Source organism: Trachinotus anak, unplaced genomic scaffold (genome assembly GCF_046630095.1).
Source record: "Trachinotus anak isolate AG129_WGS33_773 ecotype Australia unplaced genomic scaffold, CSIRO_AGI_Tana_v1 ptg000011l, whole genome shotgun sequence".
Classification (NCBI taxonomy): domain Eukaryota; kingdom Metazoa; phylum Chordata; class Actinopteri; order Carangiformes; family Carangidae; genus Trachinotus; species Trachinotus anak.
The window spans coordinates 752,500-777,847 of record NW_027273862.1 but is presented as its reverse complement, the minus strand read 5'-3'; the positions used below and the strand labels follow the sequence as shown (position 1 = coordinate 777,847).

The 25,348-nt window shown below is 40.8% G+C and overlaps 1 protein-coding gene and 1 long non-coding RNA gene across 2 annotated transcripts in view; one reads left to right on the top strand and one right to left on the bottom strand.

The window, feature by feature from the left end:
* The window catches only part of LOC139627428 (uncharacterized), a 38,716-nt gene that overhangs the window by 9,958 nt on the left and 3,410 nt on the right, over window positions 1-25,348 (bottom strand). The window lies entirely within an intron of this gene.
* Window positions 9,723-25,348, top strand: part of minar1 (membrane integral NOTCH2 associated receptor 1) — a 41,145-nt gene continuing 25,519 nt past the window's right edge. The window contains exons 1-3 of the mRNA XM_071488161.1: window positions 9,723-10,076; window positions 10,400-11,306; window positions 13,234-14,703. Coding sequence (XP_071344262.1) covers window positions 10,461-11,306; window positions 13,234-14,703 — 2,316 coding nt within the window. The 5' untranslated portion in view covers window positions 9,723-10,076; window positions 10,400-10,460. The remainder of the gene's footprint in view (window positions 10,077-10,399; window positions 11,307-13,233; window positions 14,704-25,348) is intronic.

The window sequence follows — 25,348 nt, the reverse complement described above, 5'->3', positions numbered from 1 at the left end:
AAGGTGTGTTACATGAACAGTGTGTAATGTTTTCACCCTGACAATTCAGACAGGCTTGGAGCAGGAGAGGGCCACAGTGCTTTACTGCAGTGCTTTATATTCATGTGACATAAAAAATGTCAGTTAGATGGTAATATATAAATGGTTTCCTCTGTACTGTGGTAGGACAATAGCTGTCATAATCTGAGATGCTTGGAAAGGAATGAACAAGTGTTCACACTATCTTGGATAGTGAGATCATTGCTGTAAAGTTAACTCTGACTGTAAAACCTTGATCCCATCATTCCATGTTATTCATAATCAGGCCTCTGAAGATAAAAATCCCTCTTCCAGTATTAAAAAATCCTGTTATTGTATGTACTGTATTATCTATTTGGACTACTGCTCATATATGATGAATTAAAACTCAACCTACTCAGTGTCAGTGTCTATACAAACTTCTCTCTGTGTACTTTTGTACATATAATGCTTCATCATTCTGATCTTGTTATCCTCATATCAAATCTGTGCTTATGTGTAGCTGGCAGTTCACTGCTTTTTGTGTCACACACAGCTGCTTTGCTCTTTCAAACTGCACACTATTAAGAGCTGGACATGCAGGTTGCTGAATTAAAGTTAATTAATTAAAGTTCAATTAATTTAATAGAGTTAGTGCAAATGTACTGTTATGTTCACAGAAACTTGAACTTTCTCTATGAAACGTGTGGAATGAATAAATGTATAAATAGAACAGTGCAAATACCTGTTGTGCCCAGAGCTCATCAGGTGAGTGTTTGTTAATCAGTCAGTCAGATGTATGGCCTGAGGGACAAAAGACCTCCTAAGTCTGTCTGTGGAGCAGGACTGGGACAGCAGTCTGCTGCTGAACAACCTCCTCCGCCTGGTGGATGTGCAGAGTGTGGTGGCCTTTGTCCAAGATGGCAGTTTATCCAGGGTCCTTCTGTCTCTGGAGGGAGGAACGAGGTGAGATATTGAGCTGCTATTACTGTAATTACTGCATCATTCAGGGTTACACAAGGTCATGGTCACAAGTACCTGGGTTTTTATGTAACTAGTAATTTCATGATGTCCTATTTGTTTGTGTAATTATAAATGCTTTGGGTGCCAATAACATACAGGACAGGCACGTGAAGCTGCATAAATACCTCACGTGTTTAAAACTAATTATTCCACACAGGGGCGCCATTTAGTAAATGGTGCCTATTACTTGACAGTGAAATGTTGGTCTGATTCTTCAAACAAGGCACTGGGCTCTGTTCACATGTGTGTCATTCACATTTTATGCTCTAGAAATGAGACCACAGCCTTTTACAAGAGCTCTTATGGACAATTATGGACAATTTTGGTGTTTTATGCATCACTGGTGGAAGGCTTTTGTCGTTCAGCCCGACTCTGTGACTTACATTGCTAAAGCAGTGATATGTTTAACACACAGTCATTGTTATAGAAATAGATGCTGCATATTTTGCAGTCAGCATAAACAGAATTTCTTTGTCACAAAGATTTATTTATCAGTGACATAAATAGTCAAAACATTTCAAATACACTTTATGGTAACTGTGTATAAAAGAGTTTTTATGATTTCACATACTTTACATACATACAACTTTAACAGCTTTAACTCATCCTTTTCTCTCTCGTTCCCTCTTATATTCCTCCTTCCCCACTTATTTCTTGGATGTTATCTCTCCCCTGTGTGTGTGTGTGTGCGTGTGTGTATCTCACTGACTGAGAAGCTACACCAGTTAAAGTGGAAATGCTGTCTCAAATTTAATAATTCTCAATAATTTACACTGCAGTCCACCTATCAGCAACCTCTGACATACTGGCATTAATTGTGAGCGATTGTTAGCTCGCTTGTTAGCTACATCCACACTGAGCCAGCTAAATCTGAGTAACGCTACACGTCTTCATTGCATTTTTGTGTAGAGCCAAGTTAGGTTTCTGGCACAACTGCATCTTCCGCAAAGCTGCATGGAGAGAGAGGAAAGTCCAAAGGTTTTTATATCACTTTCTTAAAGAGTGTCAACCATACAGAAGTGCCAAATCAGTGAAAAACAAATTGTGTGTTGAGCAGTGTGGCAGACCTCACCTCAGACACCACCTGTACGGTGTTTTAATGTAGAGACTTACTATGTAGCTGCTCTCATCTAGTTATTTTGGAAAATAAGGGACTTTGCACTGTGTTTGGGTGACACTGAGCAGGATGAGCCAATTTGCTTCCACTGTGATGTGGAGCCAGTTAAGCAGTGTACAGTGAATACATGGATGGACATTTTTAATTTGATAAGTGACCACAATGAATTAAAGAGAACAAAAAATGTTTTTGTTTCTTTTGTTTTTCTGGTTTTTGCCGTTCTTGTGCAGCCCACTCTTTGGCTTGTGCATTCTCCAAACTATCTATATTCAGCATGTGGTGTGAAGAGGACAATTATGCTCAGGAACTGGGAGATGCCTCGTGACAAAACATCTGACAGGGAGCCTTTGTTGTAAGTTATGGTGAGTGCCACACCTTCCTATCCATCAATGTCCTGTGAGACAGGGACATAATTAGAGATATGAGTGTGCATGTGCATGTGTGATTTACATTTTGGTGACTTGTCTTCCTTATGGGGACAAAAAAACAGTCCAATCATTACATTCTAAGCTGAAGACATGTTTTAAGGTTAGCATAACTTTAGGTTATGGCTAGCGTTGGATGAGTAGTGGTTACGGTTAAAGGAAGTCTGCAGGAAATGAATGTAAGTCAATGTGATGTCCTCTGAAATCATAGAGACACAACTGTGTGTGTGTGTGTGTGTGAACAGCACATGAAAACATTTGTGAGGTGTCACTCCTCCTGTGCAGAGAGAACAGAGAAGTGCAGTCCATCAGGCTGATGGAGAGCTGGGCAGCAGGCAGAGGCAGGCGGGCAGTTACTATGCTGATTGTGTCTTTACTCATGTCAGCATACTGACTCTCAACAGCATTTTCACTGTGTGTCTGTTTGTCTGTCTGATATACTGCTCAGTCCCAGCAATATCACAGTATGTACACAGTATCACTGTATTCAAAGACATGGGTAAAACTGGAAGATTTCAATAAGCAGCTCTGTATGAGATAGTGAATCACTTTAACTGCGCATCTCTGTGTGGATCTGGATTTGTTGGCATTCACTCAGCACAACAGGAGACTGAGAATCCATCTGGCATGTTTAACGTCCTGTCCCTGGGTGCCATGACAGTGCAGCTACATGCTCCATACTGAATAGTAATGCAAATACACAGGCACATACTCAGTGTTCATAGATTAAGATGTACATACATACATAGCAACCATTTTCAAAAAATGTGTTTATGCCATACATTTATGTTACAAACATTATCAGTCAGACTTAAATACATACATACCAAAAGTTCAAACATAGATCAGTCAAATTGGTTAATAGATTTGAAAGCTATTTGCTGCTTGCAGATCCAGCAGAAACAGGACTTTTATTCACCTACAACATGTCACAGTGTGGCTCTTTGATGCTGCTGAGTCCCTGATTTCTAAGATGTATACTCTGTGGTTTTTCAATATCAATGCTCAGTCTCCATTTACTCTATCATAAACTCATAATATTTAATATTGTTTGTAAATTAATCTGCCTCAGCAACCAACAAAATATCATAAGCATATAGTCAAATATTATTTATCATCAGTATATTCATCAATATGCCAGATTGGCCTGCCTGATTTTTTGGGTTAAGTCAATTACAAAGGGAAAATAAAGCGATCGCTTCAACCAGATGGAGGAGAAACCAACCAGTGCTGAGAATATTTAACTGCATATGGGTTATTATAAGAGGCTCTGATGGCATTAAAGCGATTACCATCAATATCAGAACAATTCAACGACTCTAGGCTTTCTTAAAATCAACAAAACAAGCAAACCTCTCTTGTCTAACTCTTCCCATTGGAGACAGGACAAATAGAACTGGGTGCCCTTTTTAGGGGGTGAGATGCTAGCAGACAATTCAAGGAGGCAATTTTTTCACCCTAAATTGTTACTGCTTCGACCAGCTCATATCTGATCTTTGATAAAACTCCAGATTCATTAATAGATTAAAATAGATTAATGCACTGGTCTGTCAATCTCTTCCTCTCATGACTTTGTAAAGGGTGTAACACCAACATGCATTTTACCTTTTATTTTGATTCGTTGGTCATCATTTCTTTATTTTGTTCTAGGGATTCTTAAATGGCTGCATAAAGAATGTGTATCATTATGTCACAATTTGAGCATCATGCAGGGAAAAACACCCAAAGTCAAGACACCAGCACAAAGTGGGTGAACTTAAGGAGCAGTTAGTTGAAATCAGTTGATAAGCAGACACGTTAGCAGGATCAGGAAAACATGATTTTAACAGGTGAAATGTACAACTTTTATGAACTAATACTATACACAGAATTTACAGTATATAGGCCTACACTCACACATATCACAATCCTACACACAGACTGTGCACAGCTTTACTTCCACAGTCATTAGGCCAGTCGTGTTTTCTTAAAGGAGGTGGGACACAACCTCAGATCCATCAAATCACCTGAGGAATTGCTCTTAAGTGTCCAACAGTCAACAGATTTCCTGTAGGTGTGAATGTGAGTGTGAATGTTTGTTTGTCTCTATGTGTCAGCCCTGTGATAGACTGGTGACCAGGGTGTACTCCCCCTCACCCAGTGTCAGCTGGGGTTGGCTCCAGCCCCTCTGTGACCCTGTACGGATCAGCAGTATAGATAATGGATGGATGGATGTCCAACTGTCCAGGCTCAAAACAAAGGGGGACTGTCCAACTTTATGGAATGACCTCTCCCTCACTGTCAAGTCAGCTGAGTCTGTACCTCATTAAAAAAAAAAAAAAAAAAAAAATACTTTTAAGGACCCACTTATATCAACTGACTTTACCACAGGTTGACTCCAGTCAAGTTGTAGAAACATCTGAAGGATGATCAGTGGAAACAGGATGCACCTGAGCTCAATTTTGAGCGTCATGAAAAAGTGAAGCGCTGTGAATACTTTCCATATGCACTGTATAAACCATAGTCAGCCATCACCTCATCTCCAGCACACAACTAGTCCAGAGACCCAGAGTTCTGTGTAATGGACTCATCACTACATTTACTACGATAAGCTTCTGAAATAAGCATGATGGCTTTTTGCAGGACAGTCTCTGTGCAGTCAGTGGCATGGGTTGTGTTTGAAAAGTGCTCTTTCAGAGCCTGTGGCTATGTAGCCTTTATTGTTTCAAAATGCAACCATGGAATAAGATCTGTCATGTATGTTATTATGTATATCCACATTCCAACAGTCCTGCTGACCCGACCTGGTGATGTTTTAAATTTGTTCTAAATCACCCATGACAAAGTTTTGTCTTGGTTTCATGAAGGTCATTAGGATTTAGTCCACAGCAGCCAGTGATAGTGAGATAGGGGCAAAGGGTTATATAGAGGATGCAAGGATGTGAAACTCAGTATTCTGGAAAGTGATGCAGACTCCCTCTTGTATACAGGGATTCCACTCTATCTGCTACAGGGTGTCACAGTGCAGGGGAGGGTGAATTAATGCTACACATGATGACACATTGTGTGGGCATCTCAGGAGGGCGTTGATGTAGAGAATCCTCAAACATATATATATATATATACTAGATGCATGGATAGATCAATGAAAATGATGGCCTCTGTATTTTTCACTGCTTTTCTGTAATCTTCATTATTTACTTACTTTTATTTATTTATGTATGGCATGACCCACTGTCAGTCACTGAAAGTTAATTTCTGCACACAGGTCCTGATGATGATGCAGGATGACAGTTGCTAAAACTGTCCAATCAATGATTTACCTGTCAGTCTGTATGATGTCATGTTTACTACCCTAGGTTCATTTGTAAAAAGCCAGTGAGAACATGAACTGCACCAGAGCTAAACAGCAATGTATCATTTCCTCCCTTGGTCTGGTCTAAATGAACTGAACTGTGTGAAAGCTTCCTTAGGCTTACAGCAGTTTTACAGACACGCATTATTTAAGAGAATATTTTAAGATGTTAAATATATATTTAGATATTTCTCCAATCTTTATTGATTTAAAAAATGTTATTTCAGTGGACTGTTTACACACAAATGTCACATGGATTACAATTACAGAAAACATTTACACTGTTCTTGATCTGGACATTCATGCAGAACTGTCACACTGCTATCAATCTTTCAGATTAAGATCTCTGTGTGTGTGTGTGTGTGTGTGTGTGTGTGTGTGTGTGTGTGTGTGTGTGTGTGTGTGTGTGTGTGTGTGTCTGGACAGTCCAGCTCCTCTCAGTTGCTTTAGGTCTTCACCTCCTCTGGAGAGGCAGGGGGCCTGTGACTCGTCACTTCAGTCCAATTAAAGGCTGCTTAGTCAGCCGGTAAATGAACAACTCCAGTGTAGATTGGATACAACTCACTGATATTAATTTGTTTCCTTTCTGGGTCTTCAATAAGGAACACTCAATGAAAAGTAGAAAGATGTTTAGTCTGCTGCACAGTATATTTCTGTACTGAATTTGTTTGCAGTTCATAACCTGCATTTGGTGTTTGATTGTTGATTAATGAAATAGGTTCAAATTCTCATTTGTGGAAGTAGATATTCTGGATAAACCTAAGAAAAGATGAAATTTTTCTCCTATTAAATCATTAATTGGTTACAAAATCACAGCTTATTGAAAGCGTTATCATGCAGCCAACAATGTAGACTTAATGTCTTCAAAAATCAACACAGATCTAACTTTATACGTTGTTGCTCCACACTCTGCCCACAGTGCTGCTCACTCTGCCTCTTGGGGCCCACACGCTCAGGTCCACACTGGTGCACTGAGCTAACACTGTATTTAGGTCAACAAATAGATGCAGACAGAAACCAGAATGTTTCAGGGGTGATAGATATCATTAAGTGCCTACTGCGGTCACAACAAAAATCTGATTTGCGTAGATCACTTGCAGCATGCCACCTTCATGTGTCCACATCTCCACTCACCTCTGGTGTCTGGTTAACATGCAGCAGGTTGAAACTGGGTTTTAAGGATTTTTTCAAGGACAGTAATGCACCTCTTCACTGTTTCCCCCTGTCTGCAGTACAGGTAGACAACCCAGCAAGGCTAGTGAAAACTAGCCCTCTCCTCTCTGTCATGACCACGGTCTTTCAGGTGGTTGCAGTTTGTGGTAGTGGAGACTCTTCTGAAACAGGAAGAACAAGAGACTGAGAGGACACCAGACACAGACAATATCATGTTGAACAAAACTGCTCACAGAGTTGGATCTTGAGCTCAGATTGTTTTGCCAAACTTCTGCAGTATTTCCAAGACTGAACTTTCATTCTCCAAAAAACTATGAGATGAAAATCCACAAGTATACTAAGTCCGTGGCAATGGTACAGGCTTATTTATTATATAACAGTATAGTATATAGTTCTGTATAAATTTTGATCTGCAATAAAATACAATACAGCTTTATTGTTCACCATAGTGGAAAATTGTGGTTGCCTCAACAAAACATTAAAGCAACACATTGTGTGAAACAAGTAGTACATTATATATTAATACGTTTTTCACTGATGCCCACACAATTTAAATGAGAAGCAAGTAAATGCTGCATATGTAGGAAGGTAGGACTGGCTTCAGTGTGGAATTTAATGCAACAAGTAATTTATTTATCTGTATGTATATATTTGTCTGTATGTTTATTCATCCATTTATACTGTAGCTCCGTAGGTAATGCCAGTGACACGTGGTACACGTTGGTATTTTAGATTTAAAAGAAAAAAAAAAACCACAGACAGGGGGTAAATGATTACGATGGTGAAATTATTATTATTATTGTTGTTACTGTTAGAATCATATTTGATGAGACCTGACGTAAGTACTAAACCTGTTAAATAAGTGCTCGTTAGGCATGTCAGGGGGTTGGAGGTGTTCATAGAGGAGGTGCTTCAAGAGACTCTTCAAGAGCATCGTTTACTGCTGTTTGCCCTCTTCCACTATGGAGGACAATGAAGTTGTACTGTATTTGAATAGCCTCATTCACATACTTAGTCCACATGGAGTGGACTCTGAGCTCTTACACCATTTTCTCTCTTACATTGTTATATAACATATTTAAATTAATTTCAAAGAGCCATCTGAGTGGTCATCTTTTGTAGTGTCAGCTTTTGTATAATAATAAATGAAATAATGATAATAATTATAAGAAGAAGAAGAAGAAAGAATCTGGTATATTACAACTGGTTTAACCACTGAAGTGTGTGCAGCCCACCTCACAGCGAGCAGGTGAATGTCCGTGGATCCTCCACAGTGTCAGCTCATGCCTGAACAGAGAGACGTGGCAGAATCGCATCATCATGATAAACACCACAGTGCCAGAGATTTGATATTTCTAATGTTCAGCTATATGTCTTGTTACGTCATTCTAAGTAGAAACAAAGACTTGCGTCGATTACACAGAATAAACCAGGCAGTGACTGGAAGTAAAACGCGTTGCCTTCACAATAAAAGCACAAGCCTAAAATGCATAAAAAGTGAATGAGCATTGGCATGCATAATATAATTTGTTGTCTACCAGTGTAACCCGTGCAATCATTATGGTGCTCACTGCTGTGAAGAGACAACAAAAATCCTATAGACATTTCTCATAATGATTTTGAGTACTGGCTGTAGCTTCTTGTATTTGTGGTTTTCCTTATTTCCAAGTCTCTTGTATGTCCTGCGTCCATGCTTACATCTACAGTATGTATTTAAACATTATACTTTATGCTAATCTCATACTGGATATGTTCATGTATTTCACACATCTTTTTTTTCAGCCAACTTCCATTACACTGTACCACCACACAGGTAAAGTTGGATTTAGAAAAATTTGATTTCAGTAGATTACTGTAGAAATTATGTTTTAATTTACTCAGGTCTTCCTTGAAATCATGATTTTAGACTTGGCTAAACAAATGAAGGTTATAATAGTAATGATAAATATATTTGACAACTGTCCAGGTGTTTGCTCAGTGTTTTGAGATGCTCTTGGCTGTTGTGTTACATGCCTTACATTTACCAGGAAAGTTTGGTTTACTGCAAAACAACCACATCTTTACTCTTATAAAGCCTTGTGCTTACACTAACTGCCCAAACAGTATGATACAACATAGTTGTCTTATCTGTACTTAAAGCCTACTTCTGGTGAATTGCCTGAAATATATACAGTGTGATACTGCAAGTTGCTTCTGTTTTATACTTCCCCCCACTTGATTTATGAGGCAAATATTGAATGTTTAACACAATAAATTGTGATGTAACTACTATTGTAACTATATTATAATTATACTGCAGTTACTCAGTTGCAGATTAATATTTTGCCAAACAATATATAAAATAGCTAAAATGAGCTCAACGTCAACCACACACAACAAAAGTTCACTTGGGAATGAACCAGAAACAAAAATTCAATCCTATAATTAAAAACTCTAAAGATATTCTGTGTAATGAGTGGTCTACTTTTACTGATATTTGTAATTTTTTCATAAGTAACAGTTTGAAAGCAGTAGTTAACTTGTAACTGAGTATTTGTTCATTGTGATATTTTTACATTCACTTATATGGTATGAAAAATAAATTGTGGAAAGCTCTTATTTTGAAAGCGGAAACCGGTAGTGTAAATGTCTAATCTTTTTGGGAGTGACATTTTTCAGCACACCATGCAGTTTCAATTCCCAGACAGTTCCTTCACCACAGCGTCTCCACAGCGCGGCGCCGGTGGGTGTCCGGGAGGGAGAGGGAACCGGGAGCGGAGCGTGGATCCGTGGGTACCATCAAAATCAACCTGTGAGCCATGTGAGGACCGCACTGTGCGTCCTGGTTCACTCTCGGCTCTTTCTCTGGGTAGGACTGACTGATGGGGTAAAGTTCGGCTCTGTAAGCTGCGCGCTGCGGATTCGGTGCCAGGTGATGTGGGCTCACTGTGCTGGCTCCCTGCGGAGAGGATGCTGTGCTGCACCGAGCTGATCAGATGATTCTCCACTCTGTTCCCAACAACTCAGGGTGAGTGGCGGCTCAAATGAAACGGAATTGTCCCAATATACGCACCCAGCTCTGTCGGAGGCTGTGCAGCTGCTGCCACTGTCGGAATGCAGGTGGAGTCAGTGTCAGCTGAAATTTCCGCTAGAGGGGTTTTAATGTCGATCATAGTCCTCCTGGTGACTGTGGATAATAAAACCAGCACAGTGCGTGTCATTTTGAATGTGTCTGCACTGTGAACTGATTCCTCCTGATTTTGTGATGCTGTATTTTCTCTGACAGGACACACACACACACACACACACAAACAGATTAACAATAAACCGATTTAACTGTGTTGTTTCCAGGTGCCAAGCTTCTCTTGAGGTAGGACCTTTTCTGTAGGCCTGTCCCTGCCGCTCAGCAGCCATGGACCCCCTCCCAGAGTACTCTCAGTTCCTGGTCCGGATCCTGGAGGAGTTGGACACAAAGCACAACACTATGTCCTACCAGGACCTGTGTAAGTCCCTGTGTGCTCGCTTTGACCTGGTGCATCTGGCCAAGCTCCGCAGCCTGCTCTTCTACACGGCCTGCCTGGACCCCGCTTTCCCAGCCACACTCTTCAAGGACAAGATGCGCAGCTCCATGGAGGACCCGGAATCCAAGAAGCTGATGGTGGCGGCCGACATCGTCACCATGTTCAACCTGATCCAGATGAATGGAGGCACAGCCAAAGACAAGCTCCCCATCGTGCACAGAGCCAAGATCCACAAGAACAGGTCAGTGGACTTGTGCAGGTCTGACAGTGACGCCTATAAGTATCAGGACTGTGACAGAGGGGTTGGTTACGAGCGAATGGATCACCCCAGGGATGGACACCATCACCATCACCACCATCACCACCGCCCTCAGCAGCACCCTGTAGCTCAGAATACCCCTCCCTGTCCTAAACTATCTGAGTGCAAAAACTGCGAGCAGTTTATTCCCACCTCAGAGCCCAACTTCCTTCTTGGGGTCGGCAAAGATCTGAAATGTAGAGCAGCCTCTCTGGACAAACTGCACCATCTGCCCCAGTACTCCAGCAGCAGCCCGCCCTCTCCACCCTGCGAAATGCAGAGCACCTACTTTCCCATGGACATCGACAGCGAATCCACCACTGACCAGGAGTCCCTGCAGCACATCGGCCACGCTGAGCCCTTTTCCGTTCACTCCTGCATCCAGAAGAGGAACATCTTTAAGGAAGATTTTCACAACTTCGTGGCCTTCTCCCCACAGGTTTGGTTTTATACAATGCTGTTGAAAAACATAAGAGAGAGAAAGAGAGAGAGAGAGGGCTCCTTTGACTCAATGTTAATGTAGCTCTGCTGCTATAGTTTGGAAGACACATAAATATATGTTAGCATGGACTCTAAGGAGAGTAATTTAAGATTCTTCTAAAAAGGTTTACAAGTTAGTTTTCATATATTTAATTAGGCATTTTAGTTTATAAAAATCCACCAAGCCCTCCAAGAATATTCAATTTACGAAATTAAAAAACAAAAAAATGTAGGCCATTGGTAAAGCATGTTTACAAAACTGTAACCAACAAATATTCGTGCTTGGTATGTGACTTAACACTTAATTGACGAATACTTTTAATTTGTTACCAGTTGACCAGAATTGCCAGGAAGTAGATTCATAGAAATACCTGTTGCGTAGCTCTAATGTTGTGTTTCACGTCACCTCAGTTCACAATGAAGTGAAATGTTGCGTGAAGGGGTTTTATATGTGAAACACTGAATAATCATGACAGTGTAATTGTTAAATATGATAATTAAGATTCCAGGAAATCTCAGCTGTAAATGCAGCTGTTACTGAAAATACAAATGAAAACTTAAATGCAACAAAAAAACACCCTCTGGTGGTAAATATTGTAAAAAGTTATTTCTTGATTAAATTGTGAACTGATTTATGTGTTGATGTGTAATTTAGGTGGAGCTGTGATTAGTGTCTGGTATGGAGGCTGTCAGGGTTCAAGAAGCTGTGCTGCAGTGAGAGCACAGTTTGAAGAACATATGACGTTCAGAATAAAAGTGCTTAATCATCATTCTGTGAATAATGTCTTTTATGATGTAATGGAACATTTACCTTACATACCAGCTAAATAAAAGCATAGGCTAATAACAATATCACAGTGTAGGAATTCACCATTACATGTCTCTGTATTCAAAAAAGATTTTTATCAAGAAACTGTACTTTGGGTATCAAATGTTAATGCTGTCATTATGCTGAATGGCCCCATTCACATGTGATATATATATATATATATATATATATATATATATATATATATATATATATATATATATATATATGCTTTATATGTATGTGTGTATCTGTATATGTTTGGTAGGTTAACAATGCATCACATTTTAATAAGTTTATCATTTGTTTTGTAAGTAAAATCCTGATTTTCAGATTAACTAGCGTCTACAGCTATTAAATAATAGATGGAGTGGAATATAAGGCACCATGAAATGTACTGTGTGAAGTGTAACCGAACATAAGATGGAAAGAACTTAAGTGCAGTTCTTGAATAAATGTCCTTGGTTACTTTCCACCACTGCAGAAAAACAGGGAAAACATATTTTCACATCATATTCCGTGTTGTGCAATTCCTCTTTGATTGTTAAAGGAAAAGTTACATCTCAAAATACTTATCCTAACCTATATTTGATCCTCATGTATAAATTATGCATTAACAGTTATATTTTCATAGTGTTTACACAGTGTTAGCGTCCATACGCGCTTCTTATTGGCTGATGGTCTGTCTCCTACAGCACAGGACATGTCGAATGATATTTAATTTATCTGACACAAGTTATTAATTCCTGCTTTAATTTAACTATCACTATCAATACCAACCATTCTACCTCAGCACTAACCTCCCACCCCTTCTATTCCTGACGTTTGATTGGAGTCTCATTATTCCTATGAACATGACTTTACATGTTTCTTTAAATACTTTTTTCCATTGCATCAATTCTTTCTTTTTCTGCTCAGTTTACTAATCTGTTTGCATATGACCCCTGCAGGACTCCATAGTTTAGCAATATGTTGTAATTCCAAATTTTTCAGATTCTATTGTATTGTGTCTCTACTAGATCTGATGTGTCAGTGTGTTTTAAAACCAATTCAGTCCCTGTCTGGGTTACTGTTGTAGGTCGTCACCACCGAGGGCAAACAGGGCATTAAGGCTGCTGAAGGCTACCACAGGAGGGAGCTGCACAAGCCCGCCACCTTCTTCAACCACAGCTTTGAACTGCCTTACAGTAACCCCTACTTTGAGCCGACACTCAACTCCCCTCTTCAGGACAGACGGAGGGTGAAGCACGAGAGCCTGGACGACTTGCAGGCATCCACGTACTTTGGTCCGACCACGGTCTCTGAGTGCATCAGCAGCAGGAAGCACAGTAACAAGGCAGGAAAGCAGTCAGCATGGCCAGTGAAGAGCTTTAGTCTCAACACAGAAGAGGGCCCTGTGGAGTTTGAGAGGTCATTTCTGAACAGCAAACCACTGAAAGAAAACCACCACCGCAATATCAGCATCATCAGCACTGAGAACGAGCAGCACTTTCAGAGCCCAAAGGAAAAGGTCGTGGCTTCTCCTTCTGGCTTTGCAAAGAAAACGAATGGAGTAAAAAGCAAGGATGCAGCACTGATAACAAGTGGGCCTGTGGGTTTGGACAAAAGGGAGGCGACCAAAAGGTTTAGGGACAAAAACATTAACAGTCCATCCTTTCAAGGTGGGGACAGCTCCTCCAGCGTTGGGACTCAAACAGAGCAGGCTGAGCAGAAGAAGATGAAGGAATACCCAGCCAAGTACAGCGACAGAGAACGACACGCCTTCAAACACTCCGATGAGGACTCTGAGATCGTCAGTGATGACATAAGTGACATTTTTCGTTTTCTGGATGACATGAGTGTGTGTGACTCTCTAGGCGTCGTCCAGTCGTCATGCTACAACAGCACGGGGTCTCTCTCTCAGGTAACGCTGAAGTCTGAAGGTGACAGCTCGCCTGAACGCAACACAGTTAAACTAGCCAAGTCCAAACTGGACCGCCTCTTCCACTCACTGGAAAACACAGACGATGAGCTCAAATCGAGCGTGTGCAAGCTGGTGATGAGGATTGGAGAGATCGAGAAGAAGCTGGAGTCTCTGTCGGGGGTTCGCAGTGAGATCTCACAGGTGCTGTCCAAGCTCAACAAGCTGGACGAGAAGATCCAGGAGCCTGAGGCCAATGGACGACACAGGGAGACTGGGTGCAGTTCCACCCCTGACAAGTCGCATCCCCACCCGCAACCACTTCTCGACACCCCCCTCTCGCCACGTGTGTTCCAGTGCCACACCACTGGCCACAATGTCAAAGTGGACAACGGCCCCAAGGGGGAGTGGTGCTGCTCTGACGGGAGTAACAGTGACAGCCTCAGGGTGAAAGCTCTGAGGCAGAGCATGCTCACCAGGAGGTCATCCCGCTCCCTCAATGAGGAGAACAGTGCCACCGAGTCAAAGGTTACCAGCATCACCAACTCCCCGCGAGACTGGAGGACGGTGTCCTACTCCTGCCACCCTGGAGACGAGGCCAAGGACAAGGACAGAGACAGCAAGGACAGACACCGGAAAGCTAAAGAGGTACAGACACTGTTTTTAAATTCACTTTTAAATGAGACATAGAACACACAGTCTTTGGCATAAATAAAACATGAAACACAGCTTCAGTAAAGTGGAATAATGAAACAGAGCAGATGCAGTACATGACATTACAGAGGCATCAATTATAGATACATGTTTATACTGTAAGGAAACACAAAAAATGAAAAATGTTGAATAGAATCATACAGGATGCTCCTGCACTTCGTGCTGAATTTGAGATGATGTCTAATGAGTTGTCAGTATCTTCTGTGCCAGTGAAGATTCTGGGGTAGCAGGCTGACTTTTAAAGCTATATTGGTCCTCTTAACTTTAACTACACATCTGTCTCTGCTCTTGTATTTAGGGAAGATAAATAATGTCTTTATTGATAATGAACACGGATTATGCTGAACTGGAGTCAGTCATATGGGTGAAAAATCATCGTAAACAATCTCTGTCCTTTTGGGTTTGGTCCTATTGAATTAAAACGAATTTCATTGGACCCTTGTAAGGAATTTAGGCATTGCAGTTTCAGGGATTTACTACTACACTGCCAGGTGGCTTTGTTGGTAGAAAGAAGGGATGTTTTAAGGTTTAAGGTTTTAGCCAGGCCTAAGGATCAGTATCGGGTGGTATTGGATGATTGGATGTTATGGATCAGTCTTTAGTGTGTTTTGTGCATCTCAGCGTGCTGCTGTTGCAGTGCTGCTCTCCTCTACAACACTGCAACCTTTCACTGTATGTGAGAGTGCAAACCCGTGTGTGAATGTGGAAACAGTGAGTGACTCTAACCTGTGGCATCTATATATTGGCAAAATACATGGGTTTGTTTTGCTCCTAGTCTAACTGTGTCTTTCTCATTAGCAAAGAGCAGTGCCCATTTGTAGCCGGCACTGAGCAACACTTTTGGGTTTTTTTTATACAGATGCACATATTTGCTTGGATGTAAATGAGATTCTCGGAGGATAAATGCTGCAAATTGTTCTGCTAACCCGGTGCATTATTCATATATTAATGTTGGACCTCATATACAGCTTTTATTTAATATGACCAACAGCTTAAACACATATCTCAAGAAATAATAGGTAGGTAAGTAATGTGCGTTGCTAACATACCCTGGTGCTCTAGCCACAGTGTGCACCGACAGATACGCAGCTCTTCACTGTCTTCATAGTTTTGAGTCTGAAATGTAACCGCACATCTGCTTTTAGACCTACCACTGCCTTCGCTGGAGCTGCGTCTGCCATGTTTTTGTCTCTCACAAGGTCAGATCTCGTTGTACCAGACAGCTGGTCTCACAAGTGTGATGGGGTTACAGCTTCACACATCTACAGGTAAAGGGCAGAGACTGTAAAAAGCAGGTATTAAAAGATCGGTCTAGGGATATTACTAATCTATATCAGATTATTCAAATCGATTTGAATTAGTAATTGTATTGGAGGCAAACTCAGGATCACTACCAGCTTGTTGATCTGTGATTATTTAAGCAAACCCAGGGACCCTGGTTGCAGTGGAGGACTTGTGAGCATCTTAAGGAATTGTCTTAAATGCATAGTGTTTACCTGTGAAATAGCACTAACGCTGTCCACTCTCAATTGTTGTGCTCTTGCATTTTAATACAGTGTGTTCTGTACACTTTTAATGGTCATGGCCCACTCCTGTCTGAAGGGCAGAGTACACCTCTGAACTTATCTCTGCCCATCATCATAACCCCAGATTTTTAATTAATTTAATTCATCAGCTGGTAAAGCCGACCTTTGTGCCCCATCTGAAAGTGATGCTAATTGTGAAACGTTTTTATCTTACTTCATTGACACAGTCCATCAGAGCTTCTGTGTCTGTGTGTCTGTATAATGACACAGACTCTAATGTCCATCAACCATCACAGAACACATTAAATCAGTTTTCTGTCACTGCATTGTCTGAACTTTGGACATAGTATCTCATATGAAAGTGTTTTTTCTCAAAATCATTGAATCTAATCTAATCTAATGGTTGTGTCACAGATTACTTCAAAGTGTACAACCTTTATTTTTAAAAAACAGTGGCCTAGATCACACTGTCCCTCAAAATTACAAACCAATCTCTAAGCTGCCTTTCATGTAAAACATTTTAGAAAATACTTGTCCAAAATTTAACAGCACAAAACAATAAGATTTTTGAAATATTTCAGTCTGGTTTTCACAAGCATCATTGCACAGGGGCTGTCCTTCTCAGGGTGACTAATGACCTTTTAATGGCTACCAATGATGGGATGTGCTCACTCCTTGTTCTCCTGGATCTTAACACTGTCCTTGACACAGCATTTAGACAGGCTGAAACACTGGGTAGGAATCACTGGTGCAGCTTTAAATGGTTCTCTTCACACCTATCAGGAGATTTTGTCTCTCCATTAACAACTACCTTTCATCTCTTGTCAAGTATGGTGTCCCTCGGGGGTCAGTTTTAGGACCAATTTTATTTTCTCTGTATATGCCTACCCAAGGACATATTATCCACACACATGGTATTCTCTGTCACTGTTACACCAATGATGCACAGGTGTTCTTGCATGTTAAAGCCACTGATCCTAGCGTCGCTAAATTTGCATCTTAACTCAAGCAAAGTATTCGTCATCAGTTCCCACCACAGAGAAAAACGAGCCCAGCATTCTGCTGGTTCCCTGCAGGAACACATGAGGCTTGCAGCAAAGAATCATGGCGTAACTTTGAGCAGCAAACCACAAAACTTGTGCAGGTTTGTTTTTAAAATATTAATATATTTACATAATACAAACATTTTATCTGTGAAAAGCAATGAGTCAAGTGTTCATCTCCTCACAGCTGGATTATTGCAACAGCCTCTCCATCTGCAGACTTAAATCAGCTGACAGGCCCATGAGAAGGGACCACATCACGCATGCTTTAGCTTCCTTGCACTGGCTTCAGGTGTGTTTCACAATTGATTTTTACTGTTGACTTCTTCAAAACTAGATGTGACAGAGCATTTCTATTCAGAGGCCCTAAGATTTGGAATGAGCTGCCTGAGCAAATCAGGTCAACACAATCGGTGACCTCTTTTAAAGCTTTTCCTGATTTTACTTGATTTTTATTGACTGCTCTCTTTCTGGTTCTATAAATAAAGATTATTATCATCATTATTGTTTACACAGACAGGCAGACATGACAACATTATCATTTGGAGTCATATCTGTGCTCACCTGATAAATGTAAGTCCAATAGCCTCCCTTTAGCTCCAGCTCCTGAGAAAAATATCTTTTCTCTTTAGCTGCTAAATGCACCACCTGTGTCTTCTGCTGTCTGGTGCTGGACAGGTAGTGAATGCTCAGTTTATCAAAGCTTTTTCATGGAAAACAGCTGTCAGCTGTCTGCTGCTGGAAACCAGGCTGATGACAGCACAATAACATTGGTAGAGTAAAACCAAAATAACGAGCTGAAAGATGCTAAAACGCTCTGTGACGGTGTTGGGAACTGCAAAGTTGATGATAACCTCTGCAGGTTCTTAATTTCATGCATCAACTTTAACATTACATTATTTCATCACTTGTCAATAATAACATACTAATGCAGCAGTGTGTTTTTAACTTGATAACTGTATATCATTGTAAAAAGATCAAAGGTCACAGGCAAATGAAGCAAAAGTCAGAAGACGAATAATGTTTTTATTAGTGATGCTGATGCTGCAATAATGTCAGTGGGGGTTAGTGAAGTCAGTGAGACATCATGTGTAAAGATTTGATTGGCTGGTCGTATTGTTGTATTGTTGTATTGTTATTGTTGATGGACGGAAGGAGTGTGAGATTGGGATACAATCCTCTATTACTATATTTATAACTTAATGCCATGAGATCCATATACAGTGGGTACGGAAAGTATTCAGACCCCTTTAAATGTTTCACTCTTTGTTTCATTGCAGCCATTTGCTAAAATCAAAAAAGTTCATTTTATTTCTCATTAATGTACACTCAGCACCCCATCTTGACAGAAAAAAACAGAAATTTAGAAATTTTTGCAGATTTATTAAAAAAGAAAAACTGAAATATCACATGGTCATAGGTATTCAGACCCTTTGCTCAGTATTGAGTAGAAGCACCCTTTTGAGCTAGTACAGCCATGAGTCTTCTTGGGAATGATGCAACAAGTTTTTCACACCTGGATTTGGGGATCCTCTGCCATTCTTCCTTGCAGATCCTCTCCAGTTCCGTCAGGTTGGATGGTGAATGTTGGTGGACAGCCATTTTCAGGTCTCTTCAGAGATGCTCAATTGGGTTTAGGTCAGGGCTCTGGCTGGGCCCGTCAAGAATGGTCACAGAGTTGTTCCGAAGCCACTCCTTTGTTATTTTAGCTGTGTGCTTAGGGTCATTGTCTTGTTGGAAGGTGAACCTTCGGCCCAGTCTGAGTTCCTGAGCACTCTGGAAGAGGTTTTCTTCCAGGATATCTCTGTACTTGGCCGCATTCATCTTTCCTTCAATTGCAACCAGTCGTCCTGTCCCTGCAGCTGAAAAACACCCCCATAGCATGATGCTGCCACCACCATGTTTCACTGTTGGGATTGTATTGGGCAGGTGATGAGCAGTGCCTGGTTTTCTCCACACATACTGCTTAGAATTAATGCCAAAAAGTTCAATCTTCGTCTCATCAGACCAGAGAATCCTATTTCTCATAGTCTGGGAGTCCTTCATGTGTTTTTTGGCAAACTCTATGCGGGCTTTCATATGTCTTGCACTGAGGAGGGGCTTCCGTCGGGCCACTCTGCCATAAAGCCCTGACTGGTGGAGGGCTGCAGTGATAGTTGACTTTGTGGAACTTTCTCCCATCTGCCCACTGCATCTCTGGAGCTCAGCCACAGTGATCTTTGGGTTCTTCTTTACCTCTCTCACCAAGGCTCTTCTCCCACGATTGCTCAGTTTGGCTGGACGGGCAGGTCTAGGAAGAGTTCTGGTCGTCCCAAACTTCTTCCATTTAAGGATTATGGAGGCCACTGTGCTCTTAGGAACTTTGAGTGCTGCAGAAATTCTTTTGTAACCTTGGCCAGATCTGTGCCTTGCCACAATTCTGTCTCTGAGCTCCTTGGGCAGTTCCTTCGACCTCATGATTCTCATTTGCTCTGACATGCACTGTGAGCTGTAAGGTCTTATAGACAGGTGTGTGCCTTTCCTAATCAAGTCCAATCAGTTTAATTAAACACAGCTGGACTCCAATGAAGGAGTAGAACCATCTCAAGGAGGATCAGAAGAAATGGACAGCATGTGAGTTAAATATGAGTGTCACAGCAAAGGGTCTGAATACCTATGACCATGTGATATTTCAGTTTTTCTTTTTTAATAAATTTGCAAAAATTTCTAAATTTCCGTTTTTTTCTGTCAAGATGGGGTGCTGAGTGTACATTAATGAGAAATAAAATGAACTTTTTTGATTTTAGCAAATGGCTGCAATGAAACAAAGAGTGAAAAATTTAAAGGGGTCTGAATACTTTCCGTACCCACTGTATGTTGTGAAGTTGTAAAATCTCTGTCAACTCAGATGAGAAGCTGGAAGGAGTTTATATTTCTAGTCAATCTAGCAAAGTAGCTGGAAAATTTATGTATTTTAACAAATTGATACGTAAATCATGCAAAAATAATTTACATCAAAACACATTAAATATCATTACTGTCTAATTGGAGTATCCAGACATGACAGTAAATGTTAGAGATTAATTGTGTAGTTGATTGACACAAAGTATTTGACAATGGATTAATCATTTAAGTCAGTGAATGTCAAACACGCTGTCCAGTGTCTTTTATATCATTGTAAACTGAATATCTTTAGGTCTTGAACTGTTGGTCTGACAAAACAAGACATGTGAACATGTCGCAGAGGCTTATGGGAATCCATGATTGACAGCTTAATGATTTATACAAAAAATAATGAACATATTAATAAAAACTGAGAGTAATCATTAGTTGCAGCTCAGTGGAAAATAAAAAAAACACACAGTCATCACACTATCTTCTGTTTCTCTATATTGACTGGATTAATATAAACTGGGGAACCTATGGGATTAAAAAGCACTTCTATTTTCTAATAACACAGCAGCTGTGTTGAAAGATACCAGCAGATTCCAGCATTAAATCTGAGCTGACATGTGAAAGGAGCTCTGTTACTGCCATGTGGCTACTTTTCCATCTCTCCCAATCAAGAGATGTCTTCACAGCCATTCGATGAGAAGACAAATTAATCCTGTCAAATTAGGAAGAGTAAAAATGGCGAAGTGGACAGGACACCTCTGGGTGTTTGAGAAGTCTCACCTCAGGCTTCTGTTGCATTTGTAACCTGTCAACAAATAACAACTGGAGGCAGAAACATCCTCGAATCCAAGTACAGCTCAGGAGTAGATGAAAAATCCTATTTAGTTTCTTTATGGTAATTTTCTCTACCAAAAATGTAACTCTGTGGTTCCAAAAGTGGAAATACTAATTAGAAACTGCAGTTTGTGATGCAGATATAAAATGAACATAAACAGCTGTGAGAAGACTCTTGTTGCTCAGCTTTTTATTTGAAATGGATAACTCATTATTTTAGACTGGTCTCACTCACTGATCCAGATGTTCAGATTGATGTCAGTCTAGTATCTTGTTTGTTTAACTAGTACATGAAGAAAAATCTTTAAAAAGACAATTTGTCGTTTTACGGGTAATTATATGTTGAAACTATTTCTTGACAAACAATAATTGATCTGCACCCAGAACCTCTGCAGCATCTACGGCTATAGATACAGCTATCTATAACGTGAGTGCTTGGGATCTTGGGCAACCTCCAGTAACAGTGAGCAGTGATGCTAACGTCTTTCCTACTTTCTTGGCGTCACTTGACAATGCTCTATATGTTTTGACAAATCAGTGGTCATTCAGTACACCATGCCCGCTGTCACAATTGGCTCCAGGAAATGCACATTAATCAAGCCACAACTCACTAACTGAGACCACAAGTACTAAAAACATGGGCACCCATGTACGGGAGCATGCAGTCAGAGTCAGCCTGGGGCCAGATGCATAAATGATGCGTACAAGCAAAAACCATGCAGACACCATTTCCTGCACATGAACTGGTACATCTGAAAATAGAATGTAAGGTGAGAATGTGTTCTTTTGACCATGCGTGCATATGGTATTCCAGATGATTACTAGTTAGATCTAGTGCAGTGAAAGTACAAAATAAGGTGAGACACTGATTTCATGGAGCTTGCATTCATTATTATCTTAAGTTTTGCTGTTTACACAGCAAAAACTATTTTACATTTCATGAACACAAATAGGAGTTTGCATGTTGTCTCTGTGTCTGTGTGGGTTCCCTCCAGGTTCTCCAGCTTCCTCCCACAGTCCAAAGACATGCACATTAGGTTAGTTGGTGACTCTAAATCGCCCGTAGGTGTGTGAGTGTGAATGGCTGTTTGTCTCTATATGTCAGCCCTGCGATAGACTGGCAACCTGTCAAGGGTGTACGCCTGCCTGGTAGCCTAATTAAGACATTACAGCAAATTATGACACTGTGGGTGTTAAAAAAAAAGCTGCAGCTGTGCATAATGGTCACAGCAAGGACGGCAGCTCTGGCATTGTTGGAGGATCTTGCCAATGCAGCCATAAGATGAGAAGAGTATTTAGAGATTTCTAAGAAAAACAACTGTTCACAAGTGGCATGTGACTCCAGCGACTGTCGTTATAACACAATAGGGCTCTAACGAAGTCGAAACCAACTCTCCACCAAGACAGTCACTCTAACGACTGTCGTTGGCACATGGAGCACAAAGGGAACCAGTGACATCATCAGCCTCGTGAAAGCCCCTCCCAGAGGTTAAAAATACCTGGATCTCCACACCAGATAGTTGGACCAGTCCCAGCCTGGTCAGGTGCGAGAAAGAACTGATGAAGCCTCTTGGATGAGAGGTGAAACGTCTTCCTAGACAAATAACCAAGTCCAGTTGCTTTTGATTCAAAACTCCTTTGAGATACTATGACCTGGACAAATGAGAATATTCACAGGCTTTAGAGATTGCTCAATTTTTCTGTATGATGATGATTGGCTTATGCGTTGCTTTGTTACCCTTTCACTGTGTGAGGAACTGAGTCTGGCTTTAGAGCACCAGACCTAAAGAAACCAGACAATTCCTGTCAGTCTTCAGTTTCTAACAACTCTTGGATACCCATTACAGGGTAGTGGTGGACAGGTCTGGGATATCTCAGTCAAGATCAAGCCGTGTCATGCTCACAGTGTGCGATGTCATTATTAATCTAAGTTAGAGATACATCAGATTCCTGAACATGCAGGTACGTGACCAATCAACTGACAGCGGTGCCAGTCAGTCGACGTCCTGATACCCTAATGTTATCAAATGACCTCTGTGGCAGATTATTGTGTGGCTTGTTAAATAGCTTGTGTGTGTGTGTGTGTTTGTGTGTGTGTGTGTGTGTGTGTGTGTGTGTGTGTGTGTGCTTGACTCTCTGTAAGTATGTTTGGTGGAAGCCACTCAGTGATTTGTTTGTGCTGATTATATTCTTTAGTATTGATTTTATTGGAGGTAGTTTTTAGAGACGAGGCGGTTGATTTGACTGTGTGCACGAAAACAGTGTTTTCGTAATGCAGACTTGGTGTTGGAGGGCTGTATTACCCACACGCACTTAAGAGTGGCAGACCCCCCATGCAAACGTGCAGATGGAGTGAGAGTGGGTAGTTTGAGGGTGTAGGAGCCGGATTGGAATTGGGTCAAGGTTTTCATTAGCTAACCAACTCTATGGCAATGACAATATGAGTTGCTTATATTTGTACTGTAGGCTGAAACACAACTGTGAATTTCCTAACTCTGTATTTTTATGTCAGATTGAAATGACCACATACAACAAGGGAGCGGCAGGAACATGTGTAGTTCACCAAGGCAACCAGCTTAATAAATATACATAAGATATTAGGTAACTAACTGGAAATGAGTTTGAAAACTTAACACGGAGCAGAACAACTGACTGAATGTCAGATGGTGCTGTTGTTGCCGTTAGACACTGGAGCGCCTGATGTTTTTGATGACGTGTGTGTCTGATGCCATTTGATAATTGATAGCAGTAAGATATAAAGGTTGTCGTTATCATTAGTTTGGTGGAGAAATTGCCTCAAATATCTGTACTCTAGAGAATTACTCATAAAGATCCATATGCTGTTACGTTTAATGGGAGATTTAACATACTCTTTAGGTCTCCTTATTGAGATGTATGTCTCGGGCTCCATCATCCTTGTTCTCCTGATACTGGTCCACATTCACTTCCTCATTGATTAATCTGTATAGTAATCCAGGTTAAATGTGTGTTAGTGATATTGAAGGAGCCTGTCACTGTCACCACAGTGGGGCTCACTGATGTGTTTTTCATAGTTTCTAGACAACATGGAGCTTTGTGGCACAGAGTGATAAGATACATCAGCCACAGGAATCACACAATGCTTGTTAGCAGGATCAGTTCACTTGTTGGTTTGGGTCTGCACATTGTATTTTATGCAAATCACCAAACCAATCAACTAAGAGGGCTTTCCTCATCGTCAATTCAAACCAAACAACCTTTTGTGTGTCTCTGCTGACAGATTGTTTCCTCCTCCTAGTTTTCATTTTATGAGGCACACATGACTGGTAACAAACATACCTATAAAAGATTATCCAAGCCAACCTGAATATGCAGCATCATGAAGAATAACCACCTCATATCTGTAACCACTGACATGCACAAAAATGTGCTTTCATCTCTGTCACCATCCCAGCTTTGGATTATGGAACTGAGCAGTGTTCACGTGCGACTGCGGTCTACATACCTACCACGTGACAGTATGTTCATCGAATATTTGTTTTGGCCATGCCCAACCTTTTATGGTAAGGATGGCATCCATCCCAGCGCCCTTGAAGCCTGTGTCTTATCCTCTAATATTTTGTGTTCAGCTGTCTGAGCGTGACTGTCAGGTCCCCTGATCAGCTTGTTCTCTTGGATCATGGCGCTTAGACTATTGAAACTTAGCTAAATGTAAATAATTAGATTTACCTCGAGACAGTCAGGTGTCTGTCCTCTGCTCCAAAGAGTGTTTTGGCAAAACTTGGCCTTTTAATGCAAAGTCACTAGAGTTTTTATCATGCATGATTTTGTTGCCTTCAAAGACATTTACTTAATGTTTTTAAAAGAGATGGTTGATATCAAATGAGAATAAATCTGTGAGGTGTTCTTCCCCCCTCTGATAGTTTTAATCAGCCTGGATGAAATGGTGGGCGTGGAGGACTTCATGCTTCATGCTTTCTGAATTAAATGTACAAACCCCATCCTCTGTGTGGTTATCTACTGTCCTAATAGATTTATTTCTGATTTTTAGGACAAATTTCACGTTAAGCTTTGATATTTTTTGTCACACTTAATGAAATGAGACATTCAGATGCTGTAGTGGACGTGTTTACTCATTCTCAGCTGATGTTTGACCTGGAGATAGATAGCAGTTTGTTTGAAGGCTGATGGATCTCAGTGGTAAACGATGCTGAATTTTTACAGATAAAATTCAGTTAAGCTGTGATGATATCAGGAGATGATATGGCTGGTAGAGGAACAACCCACACAGCTCATTATTTTTAATTAGACCTTCCCCATGGA